This window comes from Excalfactoria chinensis, chromosome 6, assembly GCF_039878825.1.
Source record: "Excalfactoria chinensis isolate bCotChi1 chromosome 6, bCotChi1.hap2, whole genome shotgun sequence".
Lineage (NCBI taxonomy): Eukaryota > Metazoa > Chordata > Aves > Galliformes > Phasianidae > Excalfactoria > Excalfactoria chinensis.
Window position 1 is genome coordinate 21,636,216 of NC_092830.1, and position 17,098 is coordinate 21,653,313.

Consider the following 17,098-nt stretch of genomic DNA (forward strand, 5'->3'; position numbering starts at 1 on the left):
TGTTACTTTTCAGAATGGGTTTATCCTAATACCTCTGCTCCTCTGTGGTGAAAGATGGAAAGCACTGCTGCTTGGTTGCACTGAAGTTGTTGGCTTTTCTGATGAGAAGTTGCAGATGTGACTTTTTTTCTCACTGTGAATTCCTCAAGCCTGTGAGGAATTCAAATGTCAGCTTGTGTGCTGAACCCTTTAAGCTTTTTTTTATTTTCAGCTTGCTTTTTTCTAAGTAACTTTTATCAGCTTCTTCCCAGCTGGACATTAGATCTGTGGTTAGGAAAGAGAAGAGGAAGAATTCAGGGACAGTCTCCTGCAATAAAAGTGGCAATAGGAAAAAATTGTTACCTGTTAGTCTGAAGTAGTTTTGTGAACTTTTAATGTTTGAATCTAGCAGAGCTCTAAGTGGCCTAGGGCATAGACAAAGGAGGACGAAGTTGGGTCAGTAATCTTATTTTCAATATGGCATTCATTTGTAGACACTTCCTCAGAATGTTTTCCTTTTCCTTTAAAGATAATTTAAAAACTCATCCTCTGGTACCTGACAGTGGCTCCATCTTGATTTTTGGGTTTTCTGTGTTGCAAAAATGTCTGACTGATCATGTCCACATTCCTGAGATCTACTTGCTGGTGGCAGGGCTCTTTCTGGCAACTCCATGCAGTGAGCCACCTGAAGCAGCCAAGGTAAGAAAGCAGTGGACAAGCATAAAGCTGCTGTATCTTTACTACTTTGACATTTTACAGTCTTCTGAATGGTAACATTTTTGTAAATCCTGCCATACTTAGTTTTTGTGATAGTTAAAATCAGTCATCCACACTTTAAGAATGAAGTAAGTTAAGTTTGAAAATGTTTTCTGAGCAAATTTATTTAAGTCTTTTAATACCTTTTAACTAATTAACATTAGAAAGCAATTCGTTTTAGTTTTCCTGTCTGTTCTTATGTTGTCAGAACTCATTAAAATCTCAGAATTAGTGGATTTAGGTACTTTCTCCTGATGTCCTGAGAAGGCATAAGGCACTCCACAAATAATGCCGAAGACGTCTTTCAGACAATGCATTAGTGTTAGATGTGAAGATGTGAATTGATGTGGTTTTTTTGCATGTGTTTTTTCTTGGAGTAGGCATTGTTCTTGACATGTCATAAATCCAATTCCTTCTTAAAATATATCTCTTCCTGATGTAGGGAGATCTTGACTCTATGTTGCAGTGGATCTTGCAGCAGCATGTTACAGAGAATGTCCTCAAAAATGGGTTGTGTGCAGAGGCAGCTGTTTTATTGCTAGAAATGGTTAGAGTCGTTGTGGACAAGGTAAGACTTTTGTGGCAAGGAAAGTGTAATGTAAATGATATAATTAACTATGTGAGTGTTAGAGGTGCATGGCATTACTGAGCCTAACTGGTGAGCGTGGACTTCAAAATGTTAGCATATATATTTGATGAAGATTCATGTTTAAGAACTCCAAACACAAGGATTAGAGTTTTACCTGTATCACTCATTTTGGTCATTCTTCGTGGTTAAGATACATAACCTTTCTGATCAGGTGAATCTTTGGTCTGCAAGCTGGGAGTTTTTGTGCCTTTTTTGGCTTCCCTGTGGTGATGGTGTTTTTGCTTACCTGCTTAGAAATACCTATAAAGGAGCAAAGATAAGCTTTATCTGAGTGTGGAATGCTGCCTTGACCAGATGGATGTTTGTGTTCAGCCCATTGCAGGTGCAGAAGCCTCCTGGGAGATTGTCTATCCAGGGAATGTTATACAATTTCTCTGCTTGATCTATCATAGTTATACTCAGGACCCAATGTGGCACTGTCCTGACTTCTTGAAAACTTTAGCTATGGTTGCCTTCCATTCTGGACCAGCCAAGGTATGTGAATGTGAGACATCACAAACCCTTCAGAAATGTGTTGCTATGAAAAATAAGCTTCAAAACAGGTTATAAATTAAAATCCTTTTCTTGTTTATCTGTGTCTACAGGGAGGTTCTGAAGGTCTTTTGACCCCTGATGGTCCAGCAATTGCTGAAGGGAAAGGCTGCACTGATTCTTCCTCTCTCCCACTCCTGCCTCATCCTGCCAAGAAACAAGTGTGGGATTTCTTGCACATCCTCTTGACAGACAGTCTTCTCAACATCCCAGCAAACAAACAAGGACATCCACTTGAGCTGCTTCTTGAGGTTTTTTCCATAGTCCTCAGGCTTTGCTGCTCTGCTTTGCGCTAGGGGTGGAAGGACAGGAGGCAATTAACATGCTAGTGGCCTAGTGAAGGGCTGAGAGTGGTGAAGAGTGTATTCAGTGAGAAATGTCAGCAGCCCAGGACAAGGCTGGATCACAACTCCTAGCATGCATAACTTCCTGGCAGATCAGGACAACATATTTAATGGAATTCCAACATTATCTGCAAGGAAGAGACTTCTTTTCTACCTGCTCTGCTTTCATGTGAACTAAGAGAATGCTACTTCTAGACAAAAGCAAATGCATTTTTTCAGGAAAAACCTAACATTAAAGTAAGGCATGGAATTTTTCCCTTTTCCTCAGTAATGCCTATGTATCATTAGAACTTCCCCTTGAATTGTGAGAATGGAAGACTTTATATGAAGCATTCCTGTATACTGTTTTTTTCAGCCAATTTCTTTTTAGTGCCCTATTAACCCCAAATCAACTGTCTTTCCTCCCTCTTAAAATAGATAAGTAAAATCTGGAATTCATAACCAATTGAACCTTGGTTATGAATTCCAGCCACTCAGTGTGGAAAGATTTAATCAGCAAATTGTCAATAGTCCAGATTCACTGAGGACAAGATTTCTTGGGAGCCACATGTGAGCCCCTGTTCTACCCTTGTGCACAACTTTGCTTGTGCTCAGTATGCAGAAGTGCATTGTGCTGGCTCTCTGTTAAGAGTGTAGATTTATGTAAGATATTCTCTTCTCCCAGCTAGGGTATGAGGGTCTGCTGTTACATTTGTTGTCTGTTAACTGTTCAGGAATGTACTTTTGACAGGCTTTCTGAGAGCTACTATTTTGCTTTTGAATGCCAGTTCTGTTTGTGTTCTCTGTGAATGTGATGCCAAAGGTAACTTGTCACATTGCATCAGCTTTTCATATGCCCTCAGTAAGGATTCAAGCACAGAAGTGAAATAGTTATTGTTGTTTTTGTGTTGTTTTTCTCCTTATCTTTCTAAAGCACTGCCTGGGGGGTTAAGGGAGATGTTTGGCAATCTAAATTATCTCAGGTTATGCTCCTTCACTTGGAACCTCTTCTCATTGCTCTGAGCAAAGCTTTTACCAAACTACTAAAGATCTAGTGAATTCAAAGGCCTTTGAATAAAAGCTGAAAATGAATGTCAGAGTCTAATTTTCTGGGTGTTTTTCTGCTGTAGTAATGTGTATGTGGTGATTATACAGGCTTTTCCAGAGGATGCCACCAGTGAGCAGAAAAGACATTTTCAGACAAAAGTTTTGCTTTCTGCTATGGATGTCTTCCATGTTATCAGCCAAGGTGAAGGGAAAACAAGACCAAGAGGTGAGTAGTGAGATGCAGATCATTAGTTAGCTGACATTTTTTATTTAGCTGTAACTACTAGGCAGGCTTGGAAACAATATGTAAGACTCAGTTCAACAATCTGGTCTGTGTATTTAATCCTGCCACAGACCAGATTGCATAAATTGCTGTAGTTTTATTGTGTTTCTCAGTTACTTTGAGTTGATTCTGAACATTAGAATGGAGTACTTTACAAGAAATAAACTTCAGGCATTACTTGAGTGCTTCTGGAAACAACCCCGGTTAACTTAGTTGTTGCTGCTCTACTTGCTGAGTCATTGGTGGGACCAGTCCTTCATGACAGCATTTCAGTCTCTCCCAGTCTAATTAGCATGTTTCTTCTATACATAGTTTTCTTAGACATGTCCACCTCTGAGTCGCTGACATCAATCTGCTAAGACTCAGCTCTGATAATCTCAGATCTCACACCACATATTTTAATCTCAGCGTGTTTTGGGATTATCAACTCTCCTATATTCTCTCCAGGGAACAGTGTTCTTCATAGCTCTTCAGAATCAACTGCATCTGTATCCATGATGAATGTTACTTATTTTGTTCAGAAGCTGATTGAGAAAATGATCAGCAGAATGTTTGCCACAGATACCAAGCAAATCCTGCTCTTCATTGTCAAGCAGATTACAAGGGTGAGTCACATGTAAGACTTTTTCAAACCACTGTCAACATTTTCTGTTTCACACTGTTGGTGATGGCACAGTTCTCAAGAAGATGGCTGCAGTTTGCTTGTTATTATGCCTGTTTTCTTGCATGAGCTCATTGTGGCTGTAAATGACAGCCAGAGCTAGATTTTTAGCTCTTCTCCCTGTGCCACTTTCTGTTACCTACGTGTGTGTTACTGAATGAACAAAAATTACTGTTCCACAATTCAATAGACTTCTACTGAACTACAGGAAGAGTGAGTCTGTAACAGGTGGTCTGGGGGAATATTTCTGAAATGACTTTACAGCAGCTAAAAGAAGTGAGAAGAACGGATCCTCGACAATGGGAGTTCATTGAACAAGCCATACTTGCTTGCACTACTGTTTTGTTGTTTTTTTTTTTTTTTATTTTCACAGGCCTTAGAAGCCCCTGCTTCTCAAAAGGATGTTTTACTCAGTGCCATGTATGGCTTTTTAAACAGAGCCATCCTCTACTGCCTGTCCAGACCACAACAGTCACTTCCAGAACAGTTTAATGTCCTCAACACGCTCAGTGTTCTGCAGGAGCAGTGGGACATTATTTTTGCAACTTACAACTCAAGTAATAATTTCATTATCTGCCTAATGCACTGTCTTTGCCAACTGAATTCTGGCAGGTACAAATGTCTGTCTCAGTGTGATGTCTACTTAACTCTGTGCTGTCATGTATAGCAGTGTGTACAGATGGGGCATCTTGCAGTGGTGCCTGCTTACAGTTGAAATAATATAGTATGTTGCAAGTGCCTTTAGTGGGTCAGAAAAAAGATCTAGGTGGCCCTGACTCCTATGTTGTCTAATTCTGGCCCTTAGAGAAGAATGAGAACAGAGCAAATGCTAAGTCATGCTTCCCTACTTGATTTTTTTAATCTCTAGTCTTTTCAGTTCATGAATTTTCTGACCATTTGGGATCTCTTTGTAGATGGTTTTATATTTTGTGATGGTTTATTTTGCTTACATGGATTTTAAGAAGGGTTGTCATCTTTTATTCTTCAGCTACTTATAGCATTTCTGGATCCATGTACAAGTTGTCTGCTGGCTTTGTGGATTTCATTATGTTTACTTTGAGTATTACTGCTTAGCTGAAGTTCCTGGTGTTCTTTACCTACTGAAATTCCCTGACACTCCACATCCCAACAACTATAATTCTTTTTGGCCATAATATTCTTAACTGTAATAATATCTACCTGATCCTAATAACATGGTGTTAAAGTATGTGGCTTTGATGTGCTGAATGCTTTTGTAAACCGAATGAGTAAGTAAGCAGGTCAGCTTGAGAATACAGCAACACAGTGTTTACTGCAAAATGGGTGATAGCTTCAGTGAAGAAATTTAGAGCAAAGAGTTCACATACAAGATGCTCAGGAGAGATGCAGGAAAGGTGGATGCAGTTTGGCTGCCTCAGAACAGTCCTGTGCTTTGGCTAATTGAGGTAAATGGTAGTTACAACTACATCAAGGATTGCAGGGATAAGACCTGTAGAACATAATGATCCATAGGATCTCGATGAGTGCTCCATAACTTTGAAAGCCAGACTGGCTGTCACTTAGTTTCCATTTCCTGTAAATTCTGCAGTGTCATCTGATTGGTGTAAGCTATTGAGCCTGGGAATATTGACCTGCTGTGTGAATCAGATAGTAGAGGATGAGTGGAAATATCTCTGGCTTTTTTTTACGGTTCTTGGTTTGTTCTACATTTCCTTTCCTCACATGCTCTCCTTTTCTTCTGCCATAGCTATCCAGAAGGTTTTGGGGTGGATGCAAAACCTAAACTGGCTTCGTATCACCAAATTTTCCTTGCACCCAGTGAAGAGGAGAAGGGTAACCTGCCTACTCCAGATGATGGTAATTCATTGCACACATTGACTTCAGTTTACAGAGTAGGAAGGTGCCTGGCCTAGACAGCTATCCATACAGCTTGTGCAAATGCTGCTGAATTCTCTCATTTGAGTTTATAGGAGCTTCAAATCACATTGTGGAAAAGGTGTTTTCTATGCAGTATATTTTCAAATTCATATTCTGTGTCCTTGGGAATAATAGATATGTTTGGCAATCTCTTCTTCAGATTATTACCACTATCAGTGCACTGCTACTTCCTATTTATAGTTCTGAATATTTTTTTTCCAGGATGCATATAGATTATCTGTTATACATAGGGAGGAGCATGTAGCACCTGTGGAAAATATGAGTATGATTCACTGGGGAGGCTGTCAGTTGAACCTTCCTGCAGGGGGATACTCCAAATTGGTCTGATTTGCAAGGAAAGGCAGCAAAACAGCTCAGAACTTCCTTTTACATCTCCTGCTGCTATATCAGATTGTTTCATGACTTGGCATGTTTAGATTGTTTCTTCCCACTGTCTCTGACGTTTGAGGAATCACATTTAGGTGCTTTAGAACTCCACACAATAAGATCATCATACTTCTGATGAGATGTTTCCCAAGAGAGGAGCCAGAAGGAATCATTTGTAGCTCCTACTCATTTCACTCAGGCAGCTGAAATGTGTTTTTGTGTATTAAACTGAATAGTCTGGCTTCAAATGTGTGGAGGCAGTGAGCAGAATGAACAACTTTATAGACTCCAGCAGTGTTTTGCCAAATTAGGTGCTTTTACTTTATCTGCTGCTTGACATGCTACTGTTCAATTGATTCTTCATTCATATTGTTGTCATAGTTCATCAGGAGATTCTGAGAAAAATAGAAATCATCTGGAAGCAGCTCATCTCACAGAGGCGGCAGGCTTTGGAGGACATTTATGACATGGATCTCTCTGTAAAAGGAAGTGACAGAGAAAGGGACATGAAGATAACTGAGATCACCCCATTATGGGAAGAAATGATGACAAAGGCTTGGCAAAATTTCCTAGGTATCTTTTTTTTTTTTTTTTTTTAATTTAAACATAACACTCACTTTAATAAGCAAAGGTACTGCAGCGAATACAGCACATAGTGTAAAACTGCCAATTCCTTGGCTGTACATATCTCATTTTCAGTAATTGACCACTGTGACTGTTTTCTATATTGTCCTCAGCCCTTCTGTAATCATCTGGTGAGCTTGTAGGGCTGGTGTTGTATTGCAAGAAGGATGTTCTTTGACAATTGTATCCAATTTAATTTAGCAATTTCATGGGGGGGGATATTTGGGTGAAGGTCATTCCAATGACAGTTGTCTATAGCAAACCTCAGTAAGATTTTTCAAATACAGGTTTTTAATGTTCTTGTAAGTAAAATGTTTTCTCTAGTGTCAGATGGATACATTATGCATGACCTTTCCAAAAGCTCAACTTCAGGATCTTTTTTCTTTTCTTTTCTGGCTCACAGCATCTGAAAAGAGAGTTCTCCAGAATAAATCAGTACTAGGCCTGTCTCAAAGCAAGCATAATTCCTGGAGTGAAAGCCTCTCTTCTGCTATGAGGTTGATGCCTAGCCGAAATACAAAGGAAATGACGTGCAAATCTGAGGTAACATCTGGTTTTTGTCTTTTCTGTCTCTGCTCTTTCTCTGGCATGGTTCTGGAGAATTTGTCTGGATTTTGAAGGCTTCTGGGTATGTCAGGTGAAATGTTCCTTTGGAAATTAGGCAGCCATTGCTATTAAGGTTGCTTTCCTAGCCTTCAGGACTAGAAAAAGACAATTCTGTATAATTTTTTCTGACCTGGATAGGAGTGGCCAGAAAGCTTTACTTTGGGTTTGCCTTTCAGTGAGCTTAAGACAAAAAGCAGTGTTGGAGCTCAGGGCAATCCAGGTGTTTGTGCAGTAGTGTTGGGAGCACTCATTGGGACTGGGCAGAGGTGCCTACATGACCCTGATTAGTCATCAAAAGCTTATTTGATCAGTCTTAGAGCAGCACTGACATGCTGTGAAATGGCTTTAGTCCATGTATGGAATGATTATGTAGCTCACATGCGGTGAGAAAACATGTTGTTTTTTTTTTTCCTAGAAATGTCATTTTGTGTGCATGTATAGTTGTTTCTGCTGGAAAACCTGCTTGGATTCATGTCTGTGTAGAAAGTGAAGTTCAGAAGTTGTGCCTATAATGCTACCAACTTGATTTGTTGATAGTGCCTGATCATCCATATGCTTTTCATATTCCTTCATGTACCTCACATTTAGAGACCTAAGTCCTGCTTGTCAACACTATCTGTTAGTTCTGTAGTGCTTTTAAGTAACTGAGGCATAGTAGTATCTATAATTCTAAACCCAACTAACTCTGGTCAAAAACTTTATGAACTTACTAAAAATCAAGTTTAAAAAGCAAGGCAAAAAGTAGGGGAGTAATGTATTTTTAAGGTGGGAAGAGTAGGAAACTGAATAGCCAGTTAATAAACTAAAGGCTGGGATTCACTGAGATCTCCCTTAATGAACTACTTATGTTGGCAGTATTGATTTTTGTGATGAGGAGGAGTGAAGTGTGAGAATGGTTAATCCAGAAAGGTTTGCCCCACTTATCTGAGTGGAGTAAATCTGGTATTTTTGTTTCTAGGCTGTAACTCTAATGATAGAATTGTTGTTGCCTACCTAAAGGCATGTTTTCATTTATTTACTCTGCTCTTTTTCTATGATATTCATAGGTTTCTGAATCTTGGTGAATTGTACACTGCTAGCTATAAAATGGAGTACTATAAGAATGTATGTTTTACTGAATGTGATTTCTAAGAAGTTACAGTAGCTAGGGCCATATTATTTGTAATGCTATAGTAGCATTGAACCATGGTCTTAGTTAGGCAGCCTTAACATATTAACACGTATTCATGATGCTCCTTTTGGCTGTAAACCTTGTCCTTAAGACACTGAATTAGGAAAAAGAATCAGATATTACCATAGCATTGTTCTCTCATTTCTTACCTAATGTTGAAGATTAAAGGTCCAGATCTTGATTTTTGTGTCAAGAGATAAGGAGAGCTTATACAAAGCAAAGGTGGGTCTGGAGTGTATGCAATATTCCTATTGCCAACATATATGTTCTTTGATGTTCTTATGTAGAAGTGATGCAGCTGGACTTTCTTTTCCATCTGTAAGCTTTTACTTTAGGAATGGAGAGAGGGACATTTGTGTTTTGCTAGGTACTTGTCTAGAATAGCAGTTAGTTGTGTGTGTCGAGGCTGCAGTATCTATAGGGTAGGGAAGCACTGTATTGGCGGTCTATTCAGATCTGTTTCAGTGGGTCACCTTAGAGTCTGGCATTCTCATCAGTGCAGAAGGTATCAAGGTCTTTTCTTCTCCTGTTGAAGAGACTGTCTGCTACAGCACTAGCTAAGGGTATTTGAATCCTCTAGCTCAAGATGCAGCATGCTGAAGCTTTATTCCCAGTGATCACTGCTTCATTTCCAGGTGTGTTGATGAGAGGCTGTGATACCCAAGTAATATGTCTGATGATAGTGCCTTGCTGAGCAGCAGTCTTTTCAGTATGCCTCAGCGTCCTTCTCATTCCTTAAAATCAAGCTGCTGCTCAGAGTGAGCAAGTACTTCCCAGGTACATATGTAGACTGTGATGTCATACTGCAAGAGCATCGACTATTTGCCCTGGGGTCTGTTTAATTATTTTTTAAAATTAATTTTGATTATTACAGCTGATTACACCTCAGTGAGCAATGTAATTGATATTTGTAAATGTATCCCAAGGAACATTTTGTACAACATGCTTTCTGCTGTTGAAGGTTAAAGACTCCGTTATTGGTTTTTCCCTAAATATGCCCACATCATTAGTTCCTCCAGTGAAAAGGTTGCCATCTGGAAAAGGCAGCATGGAGACATTATTCAGGCACAAGTGCATGAAATTGGTGTTTCTGCATCTTCTGTCTCTCTTCTGCGAGGAAGCGGCTTGTAATTAAAGGAGCTGGGTCTGAAGGAAACATTACTCATTTGATGTTATTCCTTATCATGTCAAGGACTGACAGCTCCCTAGCTCTGATAAATTGTTCCTCTCATTGAGATGCAAAGCTACAGTTCCAAATATTGTTCTCCACTCTCCTTCTCCCTACTTCTCCCTCCAGCCAATATTTGAAAAAACATTGCAGAGATTAAAAAAAGAATAAAAATTAAGGGGAAGAAAATATGCTTTTCTGTAGTCCTTTTCCTTCATAAAAATAAAAGATGGGTTTCTCTGTAACAAAGTAAGCTTGGAGCACAAGTTACATTTAAAGTAAATGAGATTCTCATCAAATGCAATTTATAAGCTTCTGCAGATTTAATTTAGTTGTATTCTGGATGAAGTTTTTTGGACTTCAAGAGTGACTCTACACTGCTATAGCAGTATAGAAATGACTGTAGGTTACAACGAGGGATTGTTAGATGAAAATAGTCTCTTATTGATAGTGTCAAAATGTCTGTAATGGAAAATGTATAAATAATGTCACTTGGAACTTGATTTGGTGTTATATTATGGCCTCTTTAACACATGTGTTGAAGGAAAAAGATGATGGTCATATAAAGGCTGAGGTTGGAATGTATCCCTGGAGGTCATCTTGTTTAAATCTTCTGATCAAACAGCATCACCTAGAGCAGATTGCCTAGGACCATGTCCAAGTAGTTTGAGTGTCTCCAAGGACTTACATTTCATAAGCTTTTTGGGCAACCTCAGTGCTCAGTCACATCCACAGAAAGAGTTTCCTGATGCTCAGATGAGGCATCCATTTCTGTTTGTGCCCATTGCCTGTTGTCCTGTCACTGGGTGCCACTGATTGCACTGCTTTTGTATTTACAGCCTAGCCTTCAGATGTGCAAGTGCATTGTCAGACATTTTATACGCATTAAGAACCCCTTGAACATTCTCTTTTTCTAGACTACATAGTCTCAGCTTTCCCAATATTTTCTCATATAAGAGGTGCTCAAATCTTTACTCGTGTTAGCGATCCTTTGCAGGACTCTATCCTACATCTTCAATTGTTTCTTTTACTGGGGAGTCTCCAACTGGACGTAGTACACTAGGTGGAATATATTTACTGAGAGCTAAGCACTGTTGTTCCTAAGTGAGAAAAATCTTAGTGAATTTGAGAATGATGTAAGAAGCCAGTCAAAATATGAAAGCTTTGCACAGTAGAGAGAGGAAAGGGGTTGATTAGTGGGTTATTATTTGCATTCAATAGTCAGACTAAAGAAGATGAAACAGTAATAACATTTGCTATGGGTTTAGAACAAACCACTAGACAAAGTCAGGTGTTTCTGTAGCACTTACAAATTGTATAGAAGGCTTTTAACTTTTTTTGTGCAGTGTCAAGGCTGACTTATCTGGAACAAAGTTACATCACAGGTACAGAATTAGTCCTGCCTGGGGTTCTCCCCCAATGTGAGTCAATCAAAGAGTATGACACCTTCATTCTCTCTTGGCTGTTAATTTTGCTTCCCAGTTTTGGTTGCCATTTTTGAGTTAGGTGCAAAGGAATGTGGAGAAATTATCTGCTTGAAACTCAAATTCTTGGACCATTCACAAACTATTGGGTCACACATGTGCATGCAGATATCTGTATTTCAGAGGGTTGTTTTGTTTAAATCTTCTCAAGCAGAAGTGTTTAATGTTAAAATGGAAGGCTGATGCACATCTCCAGACTCTTGCTGGGGCCAAGAATACTTGGCTTCAGCACATAAAGTGAGTATTAACACGCTGCCAGTGACTTTTGTTTTTTGTGTGTGTGAGAAAGAAACTTTATCTCACCATGGTGGATGTGGACTTAGAGACTTGGCCATGATCACCCAAATGTAAAGATCAGCATTTTGTTCAGCTGCTTGTAGTGGGTCAGCACCTTCAAACGCTGGCTGCTTGTTACGGCCTCCTCTGATAAATGGCTATAGGAGGAGTAGTGAAGAGAGAGAAGGATTGGACAAAGTGAAGTTACTAATGTATGTGTTATATTTGGGATACAGAGAGGGGCATGCTTAACGGTTCATGGTAAGTGAAATAAAAGTTTAATAAATTTCTGAAACATAATATCACAATTATTACTTAAACAAATATTTTTCTTTTCACTCTGATCTTCTCCCAGCTTTTCAAGCTAACAGAGTTAAAACAAGCAAACATAATAGTATTTCTTAGAAAAGTGCATTACTTGTGTAACATTTTTGTCTTCATAATAGAAGGATAATTAACATCACTAATTATCTAATTAAGTTCATTAACCATCTACCAACAGTGCACTGTGAAGTTGACATTATGTTCTACTGTCAACAAATGCTTTGATTTCTTAGGAAGTAATTAAAATGTAAATTAGCATGTCATTAAATGCACAAGGGAAGATTGGAATCAAATATTCATTTCAAAACTGCTCATAGCACACATTTTTAGTTTAGTGAACGCAGGCACTTTGCTATTAATGATGTATATTAAACAATTTCCATTATAATATTATTGTCTTGTTTAATAACTGGCTCAAAGCTAAATTACAGTATGCTGCAGGAAGCTGGAAAAGTTTCTTTAACTTTGAACAAAGAATTTATGTCCTCTTAAGCAGTTATCTGATGTACTGTTCATCTATCAGTTTCAGATACTTTGAAGATCATAAATAAATAGCCCAAGAGGTCAGCAGGTTGGAGAACAGCTTAATGAAAACAAAAAATACAGAGCCATGTAATTTTATATATTACAAATCATAAACTTCTGGAATATTTGGAATTAATTTCCACTGTTTGATAGAGGAATTAGAATATAAACATAGTATAATGGAGAGTACAAATCATTAGGCTGTCTCCCCATAAAAAGCCAACAGCAATTGCTACAGGAGGTGGTGTGTCTCAGCACAATGCAGTGTAGGGAATCTATCCTAGGAACATTTTTCCTTTTTAGATTTATAGCAGTTACAGTTCATCTCAAAGCTGCAACAAAAGATCAGTTTCCCTTCCAAAATTTCTTACTGGCAGCTCTTCCAATGGAATTTTTCAGTGTTTTTCAAACTGTCATCCTATGACAGTGAAGTCCTGTGTTCCTTAATTTAATTACACATTATGTGAAAAAAATTGTTTTGTTTTGTTTTGTTTTTGTTTGTTTGTTTGTTTCTTTTTTTCATCTTTTTTTTCTATTTTTTTTTTTTTTCAAGCTTGTCTGGTTCAAGTTTAAGCTTGGATATGAAATTCCAGTCCAAGGAGATTGATGCCTAAAGCTGGTAGCATTGAAATCTCATCTTTCAAGAGCTGCTGGATGCAAAGTTTTGTTTTCACATAGTAGAGACTGTGCCAGTTGAATTGAATGGGGTGAATGCAGATGAAAAAGGTTTTATTTGGTACAGACAAGCCCTAGAAACAGAATTATTTTTTTTTTCTCTGCATAATATATGGAAAGAAAAATCACTGTCCATGTTTCTTGGTTCAGAGACATCCATTTTCTTCAGGAGTTTCATATTCATATTAATTTCAGGAGAATTATTTGATTTAAATTGCTATACACAGGGATTTCTAAATCATATTATTTTTTTATTGAAAATCTTTAAAAGGAGAAGAATTATGACCAACTTTTCCACAAGTTATGAGGCTTATATTGCAGGGAGCAGTATAAACTACATGAGTTCACGTAGTGAGGATATTAAATTTCTATCAAGGGGCAGGGTTTGAAAAGAGCTGAGAGTATAACTGGGTGGTGGTACATGCAAGTAAAGAACATGACATCAGCAGAGGTCCTAGAAATCTCTGCAGGATGATCTTAGACATTTCCCCTGAATGAGGGTGTAGGTTTCCTGCCTGTGCTGTCATTCCATGCTCTTTTCATCCTTGTAAGTCAAGTTAAAGCTTTGCTGCACTTGTCTGTGCTCCATTCATGCTTTTTGTTGTAGTGTATCATGTGGAATATAGGATTGTTCTACAGACACTAAAAAGCTACAGAATTATTGTATCACCTTTAAATGTGTGCATTTTTATAAAACTGACAATTTTGGAAGCCAGGAGAAAGAGGTGTTTGGGACCCCGAGCTCTAAGCCTATACCAGTGTCACAGTATTGCTGAAACCTTACCTTTCAATGCTTTCTACCTCTTCTGTAACAGGAGGGAAACTGCATGCAAGAGGTTGAGTGAATTATCCCAAAGTCACAGAAGCCATTCTCAGAGACAGGAATAAAGTACAGGCCTCACTTTTTGCTATTAGGAAGTAACTTCTAGCTGTTCTGACAGGAATTCATATCTTTAGTAGTATCAGCTGTTGAAGAGGGGTGTGTGTGCATGCTTACATATGTATTACACGTAGTTGCTATAGAAGTGGGGCAGTTTCTGTGCTGCCAAAAATGTAGCTGATAATAAAATGTAGAAATCTCATCACGTGTACCCAGTAGTTTGGGTTTATCCTCTTGAAACTCATCACTCCTGTGTGTGGATGTGTTTATGGTGCACTGAAATACAGAGGTTTTTCTCATTAAGTCTGCTATTCCCCAACCAACTGGCGATGCCAGGAATCCATCCATGATCCTTAGGAGCAGTTGGCAGTGTGCATTAGCCTCCTAGTGGGTTGAGGCATGAAGCTCACATGCCACACTTAACTGCTGGAACTACAGTCTGTTGAAAAGCTAAATGAATTTTGGCAAAGTAACAATAAAATCCACATGGTAATAACAATTTTGTTATTCAAAAAAGTGCAGATAGTCTTCAGTGTGGAGAGTATGTGCCAAGGACTAGGACAAACTGCTCTTTGATCTGCTAAGAAAAACATTATTTGCCTCCAGTATACTGGTTTGCTACCTGATGTCTAAGGAAACAGTTTATCCTCTTAAGTAGTAAACCTACTCACTTCCCAGTGCATGGTCACTGAGTCACAGGATGGGTGGCTTGTTTGGGTTATCTGGCCTCTGCTACACTATGATGTTGAAGTGATGGTTGACTTGGCTTTCATTGGAAAGCCCTTTGTCTTCTGTGGCTGAGTACCACAGTGTCAGTGAACTGGAGACTTCAGCCAGCTTTAGTAACTCACTGTGACACTTGGGTGCTTGTCTGTAATGCTCTGGATGTGAACTTGATTCCTCTGCTTCTGAGGCTGATTTATTTTTCCTAATCTAGCTGGGAAAGTCCAGAAGTATTCATAATTTAGTTGCATATTTCTAGGAAGGGGAAAGAAGTTCTGGTTAGATTAGTAGAAAAAGGATAAATATGGGAAATGAAGTGAGTACTACAAGGTGATATTTGTATTTTGGAAGAGTTTAGCTTCAAAACTGAATTGTTGCCAATCTAGCTCTGTAGCATGTAATGGCATTTCAGACATTTTCTGTTAAGAGGATTGTTAGCTCTAGATGAAACTGAAACTAGAAACTGAAAGTGAAACTGAACTTTATAAAATCACATTTCTTTGAGTTCTGTGTAATTAAAAATGCATTTGACTGCTTGATTCAAGACAGAACGAAAGACTGAAATATAAAACTTGCATTAATTTCACTCTTTTTTTTGTCTTTCTAGTGATGCTTGTTTTGTGGATACTGGCTTTAGCAGTAATTGCCAATAGAGGTTTTAAGCATGCTTTACTGTCACATCTAAAGTGTCCAATCATTTGTTGCATACCAACCTCAACCTCAATGCTAATCATGTTTGTTTTTATTTGCATGGTGTCTCCATGCTGCAAGAGGAGGAAAAATGGCTTTGGTTTCTGGTTGTTCAGTTGTTGGTTGTGTTGTTTTGTATTTTTTTGTTGTTGTTGTTGCCTGTTTCATTGTGTTCGGTTTTTTTTATTATATTTTTGTTTTTTGAGAGAGAGCTTATAAATCGCATCATCTTTTCAAGCTGTAAGTATTATCTGGAAAATGTGAGGCAGCAAGATGACCTAATTGTACTTCAATGCAAGTGCCTACTGCTGCAAAGTAGAGGAGCTGTTGTAAGGAAGACTTAAAGCATGATACCACCCTAAGACTTCTAAGCAAGCATGGATCAGTATGGTCTTTTGTTTTGATCTTCCTTTGCATACTGGTTATGTTTCCTTCCTTCAGATTTGCTTTTATATAAGAAACACAAACTTTATTATGTCACACAGTACTAACATTTATCAAAGCCAGTAACTTCCTTTTTGTTCAAAATAAATACTAACCTGTGGCACTGCTGCATTATATCTGCTGTGTAGAGTTGACATTGTAAAGGATAACCACCTATAGTATATGATTTCAATTGTGTTTGTAATGGAACCTGCTTATTTGTTCAGAGGTTATGGCAAATAGTCATTTGTCAATCACTACTATGTATTCTAATTGTTTTGAGCAAACACTGAGTGAATGGTAGCCTAGTCTATATGCTGTTTATTGGATATGTTTTAATTTTTTCCCAGTAACAGCGATCTCCAACTTTGTTAACCATTCATTTTTATAACCAGATGAATTTCTTATGAGGATGATCACTAGGGGCATGTTCATCTGGTTGAAGATGACTAGTTATTGCTCATTTGGAAGCCAAAGTGGTGTTAGTCTTTCCTGCTGGCCTCATCTGACAAGAATTTTTTCCTTCTTAGAACCCTGCATGTGTTCCAAAGACTAGGGGCTGGGACAGCAAAGTCGGTGAGAGTCTTTGGAGCGTGGGCTTTGACCTCAGGGGTCTGATCGATGACCATGACTGAAATACAAGCTATGTGCAACTTTGAAACAGCTGCCAGTAGGGCTCCAGCTCTGCTTGAATAGCCTACGGGTATCTGAAATGGCTGCTAATACATGGAGGAATTGCTCATCTTCTCTGAGTGGCTTTTAACCTATGTCCACAAAAAACTGGGATTTCTGGTCTCCTCCTGCACTGAGCCTGGCTCAACAGCACAGAGACGCTGTTGCTTACTAGGTCCAGCCTTTATGGGAGTTTTATATGAATTATGAAATACTTTTGTGAGGCCACAACTGTGATTACAGGTTTAATGATGCTTTAAACAAACAAAAATGTAATGACTTTCATCAGTGTAAAACAGGAGCTTCCTGCAGGGAAACACCAATAAATGTGACTTCACGGCAGGG

General features: G+C 38.5%; 1 protein-coding gene across 6 annotated transcripts in view; it reads left to right on the forward strand.

Moving 5' to 3' along the window:
• WDFY4 (WDFY family member 4) overlaps positions 1-17,098 on the forward strand; it is a 128,167-nt gene that overhangs the window by 56,355 nt on the left and 54,714 nt on the right. For all 6 annotated transcript variants that reach the window (XM_072340679.1, XM_072340678.1, XM_072340677.1 and 3 more), the window contains 10 exons: positions 509-678; positions 1,178-1,303; positions 1,697-1,858; positions 1,969-2,166; positions 3,394-3,511; positions 4,016-4,173; positions 4,603-4,841; positions 5,956-6,065; positions 6,894-7,085; positions 7,540-7,679. In XM_072340679.1, coding sequence (XP_072196780.1) covers positions 509-678; positions 1,178-1,303; positions 1,697-1,858; positions 1,969-2,166; positions 3,394-3,511; positions 4,016-4,173; positions 4,603-4,841; positions 5,956-6,065; positions 6,894-7,085; positions 7,540-7,679 — 1,613 coding nt within the window. The remainder of the gene's footprint in view (positions 1-508; positions 679-1,177; positions 1,304-1,696; positions 1,859-1,968; positions 2,167-3,393; positions 3,512-4,015; positions 4,174-4,602; positions 4,842-5,955; positions 6,066-6,893; positions 7,086-7,539; positions 7,680-17,098) is intronic.